Consider the following 18221-nt stretch of genomic DNA (forward strand, 5'->3'; position numbering starts at 1 on the left):
CTTTATCGTGCTGGTGGAAAGTCTATGTAATTGCACGGACACACGTTCAGTGGTGAAAAAACCCCCTCTTTAATCAAGCAAAAGTAGTACAAAAACACTATGTTGTATGTTTAATTCATTCAAACCGCACTGTTACTCAAGTCAATAAATACTTAAGTAAAAATATAAAAACAGGATTAAAGTACTCAATAGACAGAATGACCATTGTAAAATGCTCTGTACAGATTGGCCCTGGTATAGATATACATAAAGCTAATACCTTCCAGCGCTGCACGCAATATCATTTTAACTGCCACTGTGGGTATTTTATTGCCCTAACTTGTTTATTAATGGTGGGTTTAATACGTTTTCACTCATAATAATACAGCAAAAAAAGACAATTAGTCCAGACCTCCTTTATTATTAATAATCAAAGAATTCCTGGATATTTGACATTTTGTTTTTTTATTTTAGGTTAATCACAGATCACTTCTGGTCTTCTTTAAACAGCAATTGGGGAAAATAAGATAAATGAAACATTGAACAGTGTATACTATTGTCTATCTGGGCTCCTAACATCTGGTGATCACCACTAACAAATATATAAGGTTTTCAAAGGACGACCCACTTACAATCAGCCTTTATTCATTTAGTGGGAGAGTTCAGTTGTGAATGGGCTTGTTTGTGCTTCTGAGCATTTAAATGATGATGTGTCATTATATAGCAAGTATCCATATGGTGAAAAGATGTCCACCTACTTCAGTTCTTAACACATTTGTATAAGTTTGTCATATGTTGCTGACACACCTTATTACCCCATCACAAAAAACACATGCTGAATTAAAACAAAATCACTGGAGTGGAACACTTGGTTTTTGAAACCTACTGTAGTAATATTGATTATATGATAACCAGTATGTTATTGAGTTGTGTCTAACGCTGTGTTGAAACAATACATTTCAAAGAAATATCTAAGTAATGCTCTTTTTAGGATAAGGTTTAAAAGGAAACATCATATGTGAAGGAAAACATTTGTTGTAGTTATTATTGGTTTGAAAAATGTAATATATAAATTAAATACTGTCCTTATTCTCAAGCATAGAAGGGATTTCAATAACATGAAGGAGCCCCCATAGATAATTCAATTTTAGAGCTGAATCTAAACCAGACTCCTCCTATTTCTCAATTTAAGTGTTACGCAGAAATGTAAATCTGCAGGCCAGAAGCATGTCCAGTTAATCTAAAGCCATCTACTAATCTTCAACGGGTTGTGGGGGCTGTGTATTGAAGAATGGTCCTCTTGTTTAGAGGATTAGTGCAGTTCTACTCTGGATACAAAGGTCACTCGCAACCGCCCATCGCATGACGATAGTGGCATGCACACACTTTCAAATTTCATTGACAGGTGCAATAAACAAGGAAGGACGTCTTCCTGTCTGTCAGGCCCAGAGAGGTGAACGGTTCATAAATCGGACACACCCTCTGTTAGCTAGTATATGTCTATTTAGTTTGAAGCTCCTTAGATAACCCTCTTTATATTTTAAATCAATTATTAGAATATATGGTCATCCCAAATGACGTCAGTTTTAGAGAATTCGTTAAAAGGAACCCATTAAGAAAATCATCCGTATCTAATAAGAGAAATCAAATTAAATCACACATTTACCAGAGAAAAACTGAACAATTGTGTGTTTGTTACAGAAGTAGCCATGTTGCGTTAACATACTATAAAGAAATCATTCTTCACTTAGAAGTCCTTCTTCAAGTATCTCACAATGTGTGTATTTATTTTTCCTTAATAGGCCAATTCATATATTCGGTTGACAAAATGTAAATAACACTACTGTAGGAACAAAGGTCAACTATTCCTGGACAGATGTTGAAAAGGGAAAAAGGCCACCTCTGTTCAAGACACAGCACATGCACTAACACTCACAAACAGAAACATAGGTACCTATGAGAAATCACCACAACAGTAAGTGTATATTTTTACATGTTTAATTTATTTGGACTTGTTCTCAATTTGAGGAACTTCAATCTTTTCCCCGGTGAGGAACTGCCAGATGCCTCCTCTGTAGTTCTCATTTCCCAAAGCATACAGGAAGGCGTTGAAGATGGGGGAGGTCTTTGCCAGGATGGGAGCCAACTGCACAGAGAGGGGTGAGTTATCAAGTGATAAAGCAGAGCAGTTTGTTCAGCTAATTATTTAACACCACTGTGTGTAGAATCTTTATGAGTATAATCATGATATATACATTCAAATAATTATTTTTATTGTACAAAAACAACACTATTCCATTGGGAATTGGTCCACAATCCTTTCTGCCACTGAGGCATCTTAAAATTCTACATATTTAAGATATTTTCTATGTATGTGTGCTTCTAAAATAATTTTAGTGGATGGTCCTTACCATCCTGAGCTTGGGGGAGACCAGGTTGGCGTTCTCCACAGCGGCGTAGAAGGCCAGGACGCCATAGGGGCACCAGCACAGCAGCATGGTCTTCAGAGGAGTGTTGGGGTTGAACTACAGAGATAGAGAGAGAGTAGTAGGGATACAAATTCATGTAGTTACAAATCAACCATAAGCAGTGAAGGAGACACAAATGACTCGAGTCATGAGGTGCAGTCACACGCCTGGGATCATGTGTGGGAGAGAAGCAGTGTCTGTGCTAAGACCACTCATGCTCAGCTATCAAAAAGAAACAGCTAGTGAGTAAAGGGGCAGTTTGCCTAATCCTAGGGTCAAGTAGTCATTATTCTGAGACCAAATGAACACATTCGGTGTAAATGAACCCCTAACATACAGGTCTGCTTCTTAAGTAGCTTTGCAGTTGGACATTCTTTTTAATTTAATCCACACATATATGTTGTTTGAGCTCTGCTTTGAAGTTATATGATCTTTAGACTAAGTTACATTTTCCACACACAACTTCTGGTTTTGAGTATTGACCTGAAAAGCCAGGTACAGAAGCATTTGAAGATATTTATAAAGCATCGGACGCAACTTCTGACCAACAGCGACAGGCTGCTGCACCCCGCTGTCTCACGGAGAGATACCGCAGGTCCTTCCTTCCTGCAACGGTCAGACTATACAACCAGCACAGCCCCTAGTAGACCCCCCCTCCCCTACACACACCACAACACAGACTATATTACCCCTTGCTGCTAAATACCAACCAACTATGTGCAATATGTGCAATATGTGCAATATATATATATGCCGTTAATAACTGTGTAATATATACCTGGCTGCTAAATCCTAAGAACTGTTACAGGATGTGTATTTTGAAAATTATGTAACTTTACATTTTTTGTTCTATTTTTTATTATATCATAACTTAGTACTTTTTTGTAATGCATGTAACATATGTAACATATGTAACATTAAGCTGTCTGTGGCTCTTTTTCCTGCTGTAACTACGCAAATTTCCCCTCCGTGGGACTGATAAAGGTATTCTGATTCTGAACAGGCAAGTGTATGCCCCCAACTTTTCATAGCATATTGTGTGACTATATTTTCCACAAGGATATTTCTCTGGTGGAGAGCTCGGTGTCTGAGATCCGGAGCCATTGAGCGTGTGATGGAAGTGTCTCCAACTCAGATGACTGTTAGTAATGGCTTTATGCAACATAAAGTGAGGCAACCTGATTCAGGCCCTGAGGAACTCCATTATTGAACTCGCCATTCACAGATACATTGTTCTTTTCACCACGCACCAGCTACTGTCCACATTCCCTATGAAGCACCCGGTCTTCCCCCTGGCAGTGACCTATATACAGTATGTCTGCTGTATATAACTGTCTGTTTTGTCACTCTGAATATGCCCACAGGAGGAAGTGGCTTCCCATGCTTACACCAGAAAGAGATGGATAGATGTCAGTGTTGGTTTGTGAAAATTATCACAAACCAACACAAGTTCTCAAAGTCCAAAGTAAAATATTTCAAATGATTGTTTGTTCTAAACAATAGTGCAATATTCTTGCAAATTCTTAAAAATAAATGAAAGGTTTTCCTGTTTTATGAACCTTATATATGTGATGTCTTAGCGTTAAAAGATTTTTGCTAATCAATGTCCTGTCAACTAACTAATTGATTTAGCTGTAAGTGTTTATACTTTTGGTTAGTTTAATTAAAAGAAGAATATATTTTGTAAGCCTTTTGTATGTTTAAACTATTGTAAAAATAGACTCAAGCTTTCCAATAAATACGGGGGAGAAGATAGAAGTGGCTAACAAGTTAAGTAACTAACATTGCACTTAAGTCCACCACTGCCAATGTAAGCTTTCAAAGCAGAAATAATCATTATCTTAATTGTGTATTTGTTACAAATTCTCTGTTACTTACAACTACTATTGTCTTGGATTTATAGTCTTTTCTAAATTCCTCTGCATCAAGCATGCGTTTAAAATTGATTTTGGAGCAAGTAAAGCAAACCAGTCTGCTTCCATTCTGATATGAAAATATGTTCATAAGTTGTTGGAGTGGATTTAGTCTGTTTTTGGTTGTTGTTGTTGTTGTTTTTTAACTTACCCTGGGGTTGCCAGTCTTCTTGAATTTCTGTGCAATGGCCTGGTAAGAGGACATGACAACAAACACCTGGATAGCCATGTTAAAGATGGACATTGGGATCAAGTAGGACACGTAGTTTCTGTTGAGATAAAAATGAACAACAGTTGTAAAATCTGTATAAACTGCTCCTAGTGAGTGACAGACAATGCATTGACATCTATTTGAATTGTGTTTTCATTGTGAAGAGTGTGTGTGTGTTTTCATTGTGAAGTGTGTGTGTGTGTGTGTGCAGCACCTGTCTCCCTTGGTGTAGTCCAGAGTGCAGCAGGTCCTAAGGGGCTCGTAGTCGTACTCTCCCCATCCGATGAGGGGCATAGCGGCCCAGAAGGCAGTGAAGAGCCAGACGAACACAGCCAAAGTGATGGCGCTGCTCCACTGCAGCTTTGTCCCTGATAAGAACAGGATCACAATCATCAGTTTCTAACACCTCCAACAAAGGCCACGCTACTATAAAAGTGATTTCCTTTTATGTGGTAAAACTAGTAACTAGCTTTCTAATAAGCACGGTAAATGGTGTAAACTGCAGATCATGTGCTGGGCAACATTCTCTTCCACTTCTATTCTGCAACTAACGATGACTCAAAAATAGCAAGAGAGCAGTTTTTTTAATGTATCACCATGAAAATATATGACTTTCTTCTCAACATCAAGCCTTCCAGGTCGCAGTTTTAACACTATGTTATTATCTGTTATAACAATGTTTGTATTTTAAAAGTCTATTTGTTCATTATTCCAACAGGGTGCAAGAACGGCCTGTGGCAAATTAAAAGACAACTGGCAGCTGGCCTCTTCAAAATAGCAGGAGGTCTTAAGATCAGCTGGAGACCAAGAACAATAACCCGCTCAGTGTACTTGGATGTCGTGTGCATGTGAGTGTGTGCGTGTGACTGTGTGTGTTTTTGTGTGAGAGCCTGTGCTTCAGGGGGGGAGGAAAAGAAGAACGCCATTGGCTGTAATTGTGTATTTCAGGGCAGGGGACATAGCAGATGTTGACCTACTGGTGCAGTACTGGTGGTATCTGTCCCAGGCGATGGCGGCCATGAAGTGGATGCTGGCGAGAGCTGTAATGAAGCCATGGAAACCGTGAGTCTGGCATCCCTCAGAGCCATAAGGCCAGTACCTGGAGACAGAGGAAAGTGATTAATTAATTAGTCAAAACAATTATTTGTCAAATGTAGATACAATATGAACACAGACATTCATAGAAGCGATGATTTATGAAAGCAGTTAATGTATTAATTTCAGACTATGGGTCTTTACACAAATAATATATATACAAATAATAGTTGTTATTATCCTTAGACCCATAGACACTGAGAGCAGCATCTAATCTCATTCTTCCAGTTTGAAAATCCCCCTCCACTTTACACCCCTGATTGTTCCTCCCTGTATCGATTTTACAGATAGTATACATTAATCATATTGTGGGTAGCTTGCCAGGTATTATATGCACATTACATTTCATTTGGCTACATTGACTCAGACCTTGGCATCTGTTATGAAAGGGGCGGTTACATCACTCACCTCAGGAAGCTGGAGAAAGCGGCGATGCTGGCGTTCATAGATATGCCAATATCAGCCATCGCTAAACTGAACACAAGGAAATTGCTGGGGGTCCTGAGCTCTCTCACTTTCAGGAAAGCAACGATTGTCACCGCATTTAGAAGGAAGCCCAGCATGCCTTTGGGAAAACATAAATAAACAATCATGAATGAAGGCAGTGTGTGACGATGGATGGATATCAGTGCGCGCAGACACAGAGGTGCTTTCTGCGTAACATGCAGCACCGTGACATTTCATAAACATGCTGCTGCTTGTAAACATCGCAGTCAGGTCTTTGTTTACAGACTATACGTGAATTAATTTGCGAGTTTAGTGAAAAACAGACCCTGCCTACCACAACACTATAATATCAGTGCCCGGGTGGCGTCAGGTCCTTTCATAGGTTAATGCCTCACAGCGGGAGCAGGCTCGCAGTATGTTGGCTCAATTCCGGCACAAAACAAAATTACTCACCCTCCACCAGCAGCATGGTTCCCAGAGAGAACACATCAAAGTCGGAGAAGCCCTCCGGTAAAGGCCGAGACGAGACCATCCTGAAGCCGAATTAACACGAGTGCAGCTGTCACAGACTTTTCCCTCCTTCCAACCCGGTGGTTTACGATGTGCTTCTGTTTGGCTGAAGGAGCCTGTTTTTAAAGGGGCATTTCACGTGAAAAGCATGCACTTTATTATGTAAAGCCCCCCACTCGCTTTCGTCCCAATCCGTGCTGGAATGTCTTAATGAACATAACCACACACACCGCAACCCTTAATGCGTATTTGCCCACCGCAATAGTAAAGCCCTCAATTAGTTACACAACAAGCCTTTGTGTCCTAGCGTCCCGGTGAGGATGCAGCCGCTGCTGATGTCAAAGGACTGACGACGCGTTTGATGCAGACCACAGATCTGCGTCGCTTTAAGGAGACACAACAGGTGCCTGCAGAGCCCCAGCCCCTGCCAATCAAAGCTACACCCACAATAAGGAAGATAACAAAACCCTCCAATCACAAACGGTTATCTCCACTAAGAAATAACACAAATAACCCCATTATTTTTCAGACTTCCATGTTCTTGCTAGAGATTGTGTTTAATTCATTTTGCCTTAAAATTTCAAGCACATTCAGTTTGTATTTAATATAATGTATGTGATGTAGTTTAATTCATTATAGGTTAGTAATTCTCCATTCCCTGATTGATGACACAAAGTAATTATTGAGACCACACAGAGGATCCATGTAAGTACTGTTGATCTGTATCTTTATTAATCCTTTGTCCCATATGGCAGGACTCTCACAGGGACTAGTGGATATACAATTGGACACGTAGGCCGTGGTTTTGTGGACATCTTTTAGTTTTTTTTAGGGAATACAACTTTTGATAGACAGACTGACCTCAATAGATTAAACCAACATGGCATCAGCCTTACAAAAATAGATGACCAAAGTAATTGTCCTTTTTTAACTCAAGACACAACATGTGTCAACAGAAAGAGTTTCCTGGGCGATAAGATAAAAACATGTGACGTAAAATAAAAGGCTTCGTTCCCATTCAGATGTATGTGAATGACATGACATCCAGCCATCATCCTCAGGCTTCAATGGATTTGTCATGCTCCATTGCAACACCATTGTAAGCTTTTCAGGCCATAAGGATGTAGGGGACACTATCATGAGTTTGTGTTGCTCAAAATGTTTCAGTCCCAGGATTATAAGATCAAAAATCTTGGAAATATATAAGAAAATGTGTGAAAAGTCCTTAATCATATGGAAATGCATAATGGTCAAGGTCCATTTTACATAAATATATATATATATATACATTTTTGGACACTTTATATCCCAACAAAAGCTCCCACAATCCATATGCCCTTAGTTGACCCCAACATGAGTTTAAGGGTCACATGAATGCAGTTTGCTATTTTTAGTTGACATGTGCTATTTTAAATGGTCACACTAAAAATAAAACGTCATAAAATGTAATATTAAATTAAAATAAAATGGTAAAGAATTGCTGAAACAAAAAAAGTAAATGCAATAGTATTTGGATGTTTTGTTCATGTCCTTTTCTGCTGAAAGTGGTCGTGCACCACTTAAGCAAATTCAAAATGTCTATTTTGACAACTCTTACTTTATTTATTAAGGACTGATATTAAATGATACATCAATGTTCCAAAATCCCATTCATTCAAATGCTTCTTATGGGTTCTTTTTAGAATTGTTGCACACTAAGAATGACATTGCAGCTCAAACTAAATCCAGTCTTCTGGTTCATACGATGTAAAGGGTGGCTTTATTCATTGGCTTCAGCAAATGAGATTAACTACTTGCAGTGCAATATGGAATGTTTCGAGCATGATTGCTCAACACCTTCAGCCTCAGTACAGACATGCACCATTGTAAAACCCTTCATAAGGACTGACCTGTGACTCAAAGGGATATAACGTATAAGAGGTTAAAGAGTGTGATCAATCTTAAATGTAGGCCAAATATCAAGGCACACTCTTACTATTTATTTTGATATATCATTACCAATCGATAGGATTTATTCATCTCTATCATCCTTTGTTGTTGTAAAGCCTTTGACCTGGGTCTGTAGTAAATAACAATTGGATGTAAAGTGGGTTCTTGCTGCCAAGCTGTTTGCACATAATAAAAGCCAGGGTTTCGTCATCTCTTACGGACAGAGTTGGCACACAGTGCTAACAAAGTGTAACACTGAATTCCCAGTGTGAAGAAATACCAGGGGAACACAGATCTTATGCCAAATAACTTATGCCGTATTTAGCAACATTGCGAAATAAAATCTTTTACAGTTGGAGGTATTATTCTCTCGTAGGACTATAAGATCCGTTACTAAAGGGGAAATCTTAAGGCATCTGTGAGTTTCTTTCCTTCAATCGGATTTAACATACATTCCTTTCTATTTTTGTCTTTTTTAACACATTAAGTTAATTTAGAAAAAAGTTTCCTGTTACTGAATTCCCAGGTAAAAAATGAACTATAACTAATAAAATACTTATAATATATAAGATACCATCATATATATGATAAAGTACCAATGTATGAATAATACATTTAAAATATATTTTGATGATATTGGAATGATTTCCAAGAACACCTCAAATAACAGGAATGTAAAACAAGAATATTTCAAAGAAAATAAGTGTAAAACAAGAAAAATAAAGCTGGAATAAACTATTTTAAGTAGTATTATATAAGTTTTTATTAGTACGAAAACAGTTGTACCTAAATGTAAGGGCATCTTAATGGTTTCTCAATACAGTCAAGTACATTTAGTTGTGGTTTGGTTGATCTTTAATGCCAGGAATGTAATACCATACGTTACTAAGTTCATTCTTAATACAAAACAATTATCACCTCTTAAAAAAATAGTTAATAAAACACTTAAATCAAGTAGACTTCATTTTACTACTGCGTCATTTATGTGCAGGTACAAAAATGTGTTGAAGGTGCAATATGTTCTTCTGTGATGAGGGACACTGTGTGGTGAAACTTTTTCTAATTTCTCATCAGTAATTCAGGCACCAGTAGCAGGGTCCTACTTTGCATGAAAATATTACTGTAAAATCACTGTTAAGATAAATCAAAGTATCTATATCTGCCTTCTGACGGAAGTGGTGTTAGTTGTCATGTTATTACAATATGAGAAGACCCTGAATAAGAAAAAAGGATGAATATATTTAGACAATGTTGAGTGAGCATCTGTTGAGTGTAAAAGCTCCAAGGTAGGAGCCACAGGCTGTGTTCTATAGGGGCCACCTTGTGGTAAAACACAGCGCTGCCCATTTACAGATTAACAGTCACGGCAGGGCTCAAATGAACAAACTACATTGGAGGGAAATAAAAAAATCCAAACATCACAGTGGATTATGACCATTTCGGAAGTGTTTATGTTTCTGTGATAATAAATAGGGACGTCTCTGCGCAGCCTATCGGATTCAGGGATGGAATACGCATCCAAATGAAAAGAACGCCAGTCCTTTCGCTAATCCTTGTCTATCCTTTTTATCTCGGGACTCATAGCAGTCGGATCACTATGGGACAGCGAAGCGGTGGGACAAAGCGATGCGGATGATATTCCTGTAAATGAGAGAAAAAAAGTCCAGTCTGTTCAACTTCAGTGGGCGCAAACTGGGCGCATGTAGGTAAACTGCGTATGCGTAAAATAGGGCCAAAATGTTCCTCGTCCTGCTCCTGGGGCTTTACTTGGGCACAGGTGAGCTTTTATCCCCAGTGAGCTCCTGCCCGTCGCAGTGCAGCTGTTTTTACCACAACCTGAGTGATGGATCAAAGGCCAGGTAAGGATGTCCAAATGCAAATGATTTTAAATCAAAAACACACAAAAGCAATTGTTCTGCGCACAGACACATCTTTTAAATGCACAGGTATACTCATATGAGGACAGATGCTTGCAAAGAGCTGAACACGTGTTCCAAAGATAATTCAGGGAGTGCATGTCAGTCCAATTTTATTTAATGCAGGATTATCTCTGAAAGGCAATTTCAACCTTCCTATCTATGCGTTTTTTTGAGAGTTCGGATGGCTTTGGAAATATTTTTTTCCAGATTGATTAGCCACACATGTATTTGCTAGTGAACATAACACTGTTATATCCCCTATATTTTAACATTATTTAATTTTAGACTTCAATTCAAGTCTCCAAACTTTTTATTTTCATTTACTTTGTAATGTTCACATGTCATTAAATGTAAACTTTTTGAAGGGTTATCTGGAAGTGCACACTAATTAACAAATGTCTGTGTCTCTTTTAGGAGTGTGATCTGCAATGATCCCGAGATATCTCTTGTGCCTGTCGGGTTTCCTGTTGACACGTCCAAACTGCGCATTGAGAAGACAGCCATCCAGCGGATACCGAGCGAAGCCTTCATCTACCTCTCCAGTCTGGAATTCCTGTGGATGTCTTTCAACACGCTCTCCGCCTTGAGCCCGGACAGTTTCCGGGGACTGCTCAACTTGGAGGAGCTTCGTCTGGACGGGAATGCCCTCACCGCCTTTCCCTGGGACTCTCTGATGGACATGCCCAGTCTCAGACTTCTAGATTTGCACAACAACCAGCTCACCTCGCTGCCAGCGGAGGCCACCTATTACATCAAGAACCTCACCTACCTGGATCTGTCCAGCAACAGCCTGCTGACCCTGCCGGCAGAGGTGCTGTCCACCTGGCTGGTAGCAAAACCTGTTCAAGGGCCAGAGAGCTCCAAGATGATACTTGGTAAGGACTTCAGTCAGGATGCATGTCTCAATCAAAAATACGAAAGGTATAGCTTTTAACACTGTGCGTAATGAAGAGTGTTAATTAATTAATCAATCTTGAATGGAAGCTGAAAAAAGCAGTTGCTAAGCAACGCATCGTTTGATGTATGGTTGGAGATGGTCGGTAGTAGTTAATCAAAACAATTCCCCATTAATATTTGAAGAGGTGCTTTGGAAACCATGTAACACATTCTGCATTAAAGACCAAAGGAACACTTTATTTAAAAAACTATTTTAAAGTCGTTTACATACACGATATTCTATTTTGTAATTGTAAGCAGATTATTAATGTCTTTGTAAATAATTATGACTCTGTGGTCAACCATAACTGGAAGCTTGTTTAAATGAAAATAATAAATAGCATTATAATAAAACAAATTAGTAATTAGTAATAATTGCTGACACATACTGTCATGTCAGTGTGTGTGTGTGTGTGTGTGAAATACAAAGTTCATCGCTCATTTTCTGTGTTTCACCTATTCTCATGTGCAGAAAAGTCAGGAGAGAAGGTTGAAAGGATGGCTAACCTGTCCTTGATCACACCACCATCATCATCATCATCATCATCATCATCATCATCATCATCATCATCGTCGTCGTCGTCGTCATCATCATCATCATCATCATCATTGCCATTGTAGTTTATGAATTAAATGTTAATCCTCTTACAGGATTAGCATGCTAACATCCACACCGGCCATCTGCAGGCTGCTCTATCACTTTGCTCACAGCTGGACGCTCGTCTTCCTTGTAGCCTCACTTTTACCCTCACCCTCAGGTCTCCACGACAACCCCTGGGTGTGTGACTGTCGGCTCTACGACCTGATCCAGTTCCAGAAGTCTCCCACTCTCTCGGTGGCGTTCATTGACACAAGGCTCCGGTGTTCAGCTCCAGAGAGTGTATCCGGGGTTTTGTTCAGTGACGCAGAGCTTCGGCGCTGCCAGCTCCCACGTATACACACAGCTGTGGCACGAGTCCGGAGCGCTGTTGGGAACAATGTGCTGCTGCGCTGTGGGACCATTGGAGTCCCCATCCCAGACCTGACATGGCGCAAGGCAGATGGGAGGCAACTTAATGGAACAGGTGAGTCAGCAGGTCTTTGACTGTCAGGGTCTCTCTCTGTATTGTGCTGAGATAAGAGGCCTTTGTCTGTACTGCTGTTGTTAATTAAACAGAAAGCAACCAGTGGAGATAGTAAGGTTGTACGTCTGACTGACAGCTGTGGCAAAAACAGTGAGTTATGCAACACTGCCTGTGACCATTGCTTCATTTTCCGCATCAATGAAAGGGGCTCTTTCATATAAATGAAACGTCATATTTGAGTGCTTTATCATACGTTATCCATTTGTAACCATTGTGTAACAATACTATTTTCCCCTCTCTGTCATCGCAGTCCAGCAGGAGACCTCAAAAGAGGGAATCACTTGGTCCATCCTCAGTGTCCCTGCTGTGTCCTATCGGGATTCGGGGAAATACATCTGCAAGGCCACTAACTATGCGGGAAATGCTGAAGCTGTCATTTCTCTTGTTGTGTCTAACTCACCAAAGCCAGAGGGGAACCAAACCAGCAATGACAAGAAAGCCAAAGTCAAGAAACCCAAGCCTGTTGGTAAAGCTGCCTACCAGGAGAAACTGGTGGCCAGATATGTGGTTCCAACCTCGACCCCTTCAACCCTGCCCGCCCTGGATCCAGGCCTTCCACCTGGTCTTGGTCCTGATCCGGGACTAGCCAGTTACAGCCTGGCAGACAGAGCCACCCTGGGGCCTGCCACCTCCTCCAACCCAGATGCACTGTTGGATCTGGAGAAGACTAATCTAAGCAACCTGGCGGCCAACACATCATCACTGCAGCAGGACCCCGACAGGGTGGTCCGCTCAGTAAAGGTGGTGGGGGACACAGACAATACCATTTCTTTGAACTGGAGAGCCCCTAAGGCCAAGAACACAACAGCGTTTAGTGTGCTGTATGCTGTGTTTGGAGAGAGGGACATGAGGAAGATCAATGTTGGGGCAGGGCAAAACCGTGTATTCATCGAAGGCCTGGTGCCCAGAACCAAGTACATTGCTTGTGTTTGTGTGAGGGGGCTGATCCCCAAGAAGGAGCAGTGTGTGATATTTTCCACTGATGAAGCAGCCAGTGCAACTTCGACCCAGAGGCTGATTAATGTGATTGTGATCACGGTGGCCTGTATCATCGCAGTCCCGCTCACAGTCATCGTGTGCTGCGGGGCTCTGAAGAGACGCATTCAAAAGTACTGGGGAAAGAAAACCAAGGACATCCAAGATTCATATGTGACCTTTGAAACGCTGTCGCCTGGTACGAAGGCCAAAGGGCTTGAGGGCGAGTATTTGAACAGAGTGAACCCAGAGGAATCCAACAGGCTTCTGTCGGCCCGATCCAGCTTGGACTCTGAGGCCACGGCTAAGATAGAGGGACAACCTAACGAGTACTTCTGCTGACGTCATGCTCCAGCTCCAGCACCTGCGCCACGCCATCTTCCTCGCACTCACCCGCTCCCACGTGCCAGTCCGACCCCTAACACCCATTCACATCCCCATACCCAAAACGATCCCCATTCCCATCCCCATCCCCAACCTGACACCCAAACCGATCCTTATCCTCATCCACATCCGCAAACCGATCCGCATCACCATGCTCATTCTCATTCCCATCCTCATCCACATCACCATCACCACCCCCATCACAACCCCCATCTCCATCAACATCCATATCCACATCACTGCCCCTGCTCTCGCCCTCAGCAACATCCTGACGTCAGTCCCCCTCCAACGCGCTCCCGTACGCCCACACCTTGGGATACCCCCCCATCCGTCCCTCCTCGCTGGATCATGCCACCAACTCCACCGCCACAGAGAACCAACTTCTATCAAAGGACTTTTGCACGTTGCACTATAATGGAAATATCAGTTTAGAGGAATATTAACAGATTAATCAACTTAAAAACTCTAACAAAAGTTAAACTCTGTCCAAAAGTATCCAAACATTAATGGTAAAACAACATGCAAACACGCTCATGTTTAATTTATTAATTCGCCTGTAAGAGAAAACATGTCAAAAGTTAAAAGTTGTAAACTATATGTTATCTCACTTTCATGGCTCAGCGAAGAAACCTCTGCAACTTGATCTGACATAAAGGGAACGCACCGGTAGAAAATCTATTGTTTATATCATATATGTATGTGTATTATTTGTATATAATGTACTAGATGATGTACACTATACAGTTATGTCTGTGCCTCTGTATATATCTGTCATATGTTCTCAGAGAAGATATACACATAGGCATGGTTCAACACTCTGGCGTATGGAGAGAAGCTGGAGCTGGAGAGAAGTACAGAAAGGACTGAACTATGACACAATGTAAATAGGGTGGAAATTATGCAAAATGTTTAAAGACAGTCTAATTCCTTTCAGTGAGACACATACTGAAATATCTCCTGTTTTGTGCCACCTAGAGGTTGCCCCATTAAATGTAGATCTATTTATTCCAATGATATTATTTGATTATAGTTGAATAAACTTTTATATATACATATCCAGTTAGTGGTACTGTGTGTTTTTATATCTCTCACCTCAACATATTAATACATTTATATTATACATTATTTTATTATGTTATAAATCAATACAGTTCAAGTGTTTTTTCCTGCATTGAAGTGAAAAGGGTGATCATATGCTATTTATTAAGTTGATCAAACACATTTCCAGGAATCATTTCAGGTTTTCCACATTTTTGATCAGTTTTTGTCTCTTATTAGGGATTTGTATGTTGTAATAACTTTGTTAATCTTAATGAATTATTTAATTAAATAAGACAATCAAATGAATCAGTTATTTTGTACAAGGGGATTCAAACCAAAAACGAATTTATTGAACATTCTGGTTACTTACACACACTTTATAAAGGTTGACTTGCCAAAAAGTGCCTTATAGTGTGTCAGACCTGCTTACACTGGCATGTCTCACCCAGGAATTAGATGCCACTTGTTTGGTTCGCGGTCTGTCAGGGATTAAGCTTAGCAGGCTTCACTCGGCAGCCACACTCGACATGTCTTGAGCACGAATGTAACCCTCAATGTAAGGATTTTTCTCGGACTATGGACATAATTTGTTACCTCCTAGTTATAGCTGTGCTTAACATCAAGGCGCATGAAACGTATGCTCAATGTTTACGCGGCTGCAGCTGTGTAGAAGACCGTCATGGAAGGTAAGTCTTGTAGCTTCACCAAGGCTCAGGTAGTTTTATCCCAACTGTGTCAGTCGGTGACGGCAGAGCAATTAAAAGACATATGGTTATTAAAAGAGTTTGTATAAAAGTAAGCTATAGGGGCTTTATTGAAGCTAGTAGCTGTAATTTGTGGTGTTAGTATATTTCAGGTTTATAAAGCATTAGGCGACACAGTTACCATCTGTTCCTTTAAACTCTCCCCCTTAATCACAGGTCACTCATATGTATGGAGGAGAGTGCGTTTGGTGCCATACCAGAGAACCTTCCAGATGATATGACCAAGATCCGCATAGAAAAATGTCACTTCACTGAAATACCAAGAGGGGCATTCTCAAACACACCTGCATTAGAGAACCTGTGGTTGAACTTCAATGACATCACAGTGATAAACTCAAAGGGTCTGGAGGGTTTGGGGAACTTGACCGAGCTCCGTCTCCAGGGCAACAAGCTCCGCTCAGTACCATGGACAGCGTTCGAGGAAACGCCGGGCCTGAAGATCCTGGACCTGAAGCACAACCAGCTGGACGTCCTGCCGGAGCACGCGTTAAAATATTTGCCAGGTCTGACTTACTTAGACTTATCTTTCAATCGTCTTACAGTCATATCAAAGGAGGTCTTTCAAAACTGGCCTCTCTATCAAAAACTACAGAGCACGGAGGAGCGGGATGCGAGTGCTTTAGGGCCAAACATCGTACTCGCTCTGCACGACAACTTGTGGATGTGCGACTGCCGCTTGAAGGGCTTTGTGGAGTTCATAAAGTCCCTGAGCCCCCCGATTATATTGATGAACTCCTACTTGACCTGCTCAGGGCCGGGCTTTAGGGAGGGAAAGTTCTTCCATGAGGTGGAGCTGAAGGCGTGCGTGAAGCCCATCGTCACCTCACCGTCCTCCAACATCAGCATGCCCCAGAGAACCAACCTCACCCTGCGCTGCCTCGCCAAGGCCAGGCCAGAGCCCGCTGTTTGGTGGACATATGGTCTGAAGATAATCAGAGGATTTCATGGTAAGAGTGCGATGTGCACGATATATTATCCACACATCCAGAGCGATTTCTTCTGCTGAATTAGTTACTTAAACACATTTTAATCGCAGACCTCATAACCCCTCTTTAAGATGAGTAGAGCTAAATCTGGATATTGGCCCAACGCGATATAATCACCACTGATTCTCAATCTGCCCAACACCATCATTTATGATTAAGAGTGTAGGGAGATTATAGTGTGCTGTAGCCTACCTAATGTCAGCTGTGCAATTAAATGAATATCTGCGTCATTAGACCTTTGGAGTGGAGTGCTTACTGCAGATCATGACTGCAAGTATCTAGTTCATTACTAACACATAGCAACCAGCCAGCTGCTGCCACTAGAGTCCCTGCTATGTCACTGATTGTGTTGCTGACACAGTTCAACTTTATAACATGTGGATAATCTCTTAAGAACATTTACAAAATGAGTTGTATTATTCAAGCATTCATGTCCTGCAAATTTACATTTATTTTCATTGTTTTACCCCTAGAGTCTCAGGAAAGAGTGGATGAAGAAACCATCAGATTCTTCCTCGTGATCCCATCCCTCCATAAAACTGATCGTGGTGTCTACACCTGCAATGCTATCAACTTTATTGGAAACTCCTCTGTCACCATCTTCCTGGACGTCCTCTCTCAAGACGGCTCCCAGTCGTCACTCTTCCCTGGGAACTCAGCTCCACTTGCGGCCGGTGATGAAAATGTCTACATTGACATCCGTATCGCCAAACAGACAGTACGTGGAATCACCATCGAGTGGCACGCCGCTTTAGACCACCCAACTGAAACCTGGTTCACCATCCACTTTGGCCGTACAGGTATTGATAAGAAGGAGATGATCTACATCGGCCCTGGGATCCACTCGTACTCTGTCTCTGATCTGATGCGTGCCACCAAATATGACATCTGTGTGACCCTTAAGAACCAGGCACCACGTCCCGGGCAGTGCATCGTGTTTGTAACAGGAAGTGACGTTACTGAGATGGAACAGAGGGAGAAGCTGATTCATATAGTGGTGATAGTTTTGGCCATGGTGCTGGCTGTGCCTATCGGTATGTTTGCCTGCACTACTGATGGTAAGTGTACCCGGCTGGAGGACATCATGGAGTCCTGGAAGAGGCGGAGGGGAGGCGGCTCATCTGGGCTGGAGCGAGAGAGGCAGGGCACCTTCGACAGCCTGCAGGCCGCCAGTGACGAGGGCTTGGTTAATAAAGAATCCAGTGAAGACAAGAAGGTGAGGAGGAGGTCAGAAGACAGGCAGCATAAAGGCAAAGCTGAACACTTCAGAGTCACAGCTGAACTTTATTAAATTACTACCAACAAGCAAAACTAATAACTGACCTTGCAATAGACCTTTTTGTAAAGTAAAATATAAAAGTATAGATTCTGACACAAGTACAATATTCGAAAGAATGACTGTGTTTTCTTCCTTGGTTTTAATATTATCTCTTCCTCTGTTTTAGGCCGAGAAGAGGTTGCAAAGATGTGAATGATGGCCGTTATGTCGTGAGTGTAATTCAAGGACTTTCCCCACTGTTTTCAAATGATTTCCTGTCCG

At 41.3% G+C, this 18221-nt stretch overlaps 3 protein-coding genes across 3 annotated transcripts; 2 read left to right on the forward strand and 1 right to left on the reverse strand.

Moving 5' to 3' along the window:
* Window positions 1–1961: 1961 nt before the first annotated feature.
* On the reverse strand, window positions 1962–6996 carry rgra (retinal G protein coupled receptor a). Its single transcript, XM_034203807.1, has 7 exons — window positions 6567–6996; window positions 6075–6231; window positions 5549–5670; window positions 4786–4939; window positions 4512–4629; window positions 2391–2504; window positions 1962–2125 (listed from the first exon to the last, which is right to left on the reverse strand). The coding sequence occupies exons 1-7, from the start codon at window positions 6643–6645 to the stop codon at window positions 1982–1984; spliced, it is 888 nt and encodes a 295-aa protein (XP_034059698.1). The 5' UTR covers window positions 6646–6996; the 3' UTR covers window positions 1962–1981.
* A 3086-nt stretch (window positions 6997–10082) lies between these two features.
* lrit1a (leucine-rich repeat, immunoglobulin-like and transmembrane domains 1a) lies at window positions 10083–13861 on the forward strand. Its single transcript, XM_034203823.1, has 4 exons — window positions 10083–10411; window positions 10886–11346; window positions 12166–12471; window positions 12782–13861. The coding sequence occupies exons 1-4, from the start codon at window positions 10290–10292 to the stop codon at window positions 13846–13848; spliced, it is 1956 nt and encodes a 651-aa protein (XP_034059714.1). The 5' UTR covers window positions 10083–10289; the 3' UTR covers window positions 13849–13861.
* lrit2 (leucine-rich repeat, immunoglobulin-like and transmembrane domains 2) lies at window positions 13853–17972 on the forward strand. Its single transcript, XM_034203759.1, has 4 exons — window positions 13853–14188; window positions 15556–15617; window positions 15852–16642; window positions 17155–17972. Exons 1-4 carry the CDS (start codon window positions 13853–13855, stop codon window positions 17970–17972), a joined length of 2007 nt encoding a protein of 668 aa, XP_034059650.1.
* Window positions 17973–18221: the final 249 nt, after the last annotated feature.

This window comes from Gymnodraco acuticeps, unplaced genomic scaffold, assembly GCF_902827175.1.
Source record: "Gymnodraco acuticeps unplaced genomic scaffold, fGymAcu1.1, whole genome shotgun sequence".
In the NCBI taxonomy this organism is placed as follows: Eukaryota; Metazoa; Chordata; class Actinopteri; order Perciformes; family Bathydraconidae; genus Gymnodraco; species Gymnodraco acuticeps.

Excerpts from the sequence above, each read along its gene's own strand:
- rgra (XM_034203807.1), bottom strand. The coding sequence starts at position 6,645 with ATGGTCTCGTCTCGGCCTTTACCGGAGGGCTTCTCCGACTTTGATGTG. Across the intron at positions 5,671-6,074 it reads GCTTTCTCCAGCTTCCTGAG|GTACTGGCCTTATGGCTCTG; the intron begins GTGAGTGATGTA and ends CTCTGTCTCCAG. Across the intron at positions 4,630-4,785 it reads GACTACACCAAGGGAGACAG|AAACTACGTGTCCTACTTGA; the intron begins GTGCTGCACACA and ends TTATCTCAACAG.
- lrit1a (XM_034203823.1), top strand. The coding sequence starts at position 10,290 with ATGTTCCTCGTCCTGCTCCTGGGGCTTTACTTGGGCACAGGTGAGCTT. Across the intron at positions 11,347-12,165 it reads GAGCTCCAAGATGATACTTG|GTCTCCACGACAACCCCTGG; the intron begins GTAAGGACTTCA and ends CCTCACCCTCAG. Across the intron at positions 12,472-12,781 it reads GAGGCAACTTAATGGAACAG|TCCAGCAGGAGACCTCAAAA; the intron begins GTGAGTCAGCAG and ends CTGTCATCGCAG.
- lrit2 (XM_034203759.1), top strand. The coding sequence starts at position 13,853 with ATGCTCCAGCTCCAGCACCTGCGCCACGCCATCTTCCTCGCACTCACC. Across the intron at positions 14,189-15,555 it reads TCCCCCTCCAACGCGCTCCC|GCGCATGAAACGTATGCTCA; the intron begins GTACGCCCACAC and ends CTTAACATCAAG. Across the intron at positions 16,643-17,154 it reads GATAATCAGAGGATTTCATG|AGTCTCAGGAAAGAGTGGAT; the intron begins GTAAGAGTGCGA and ends TTTTACCCCTAG.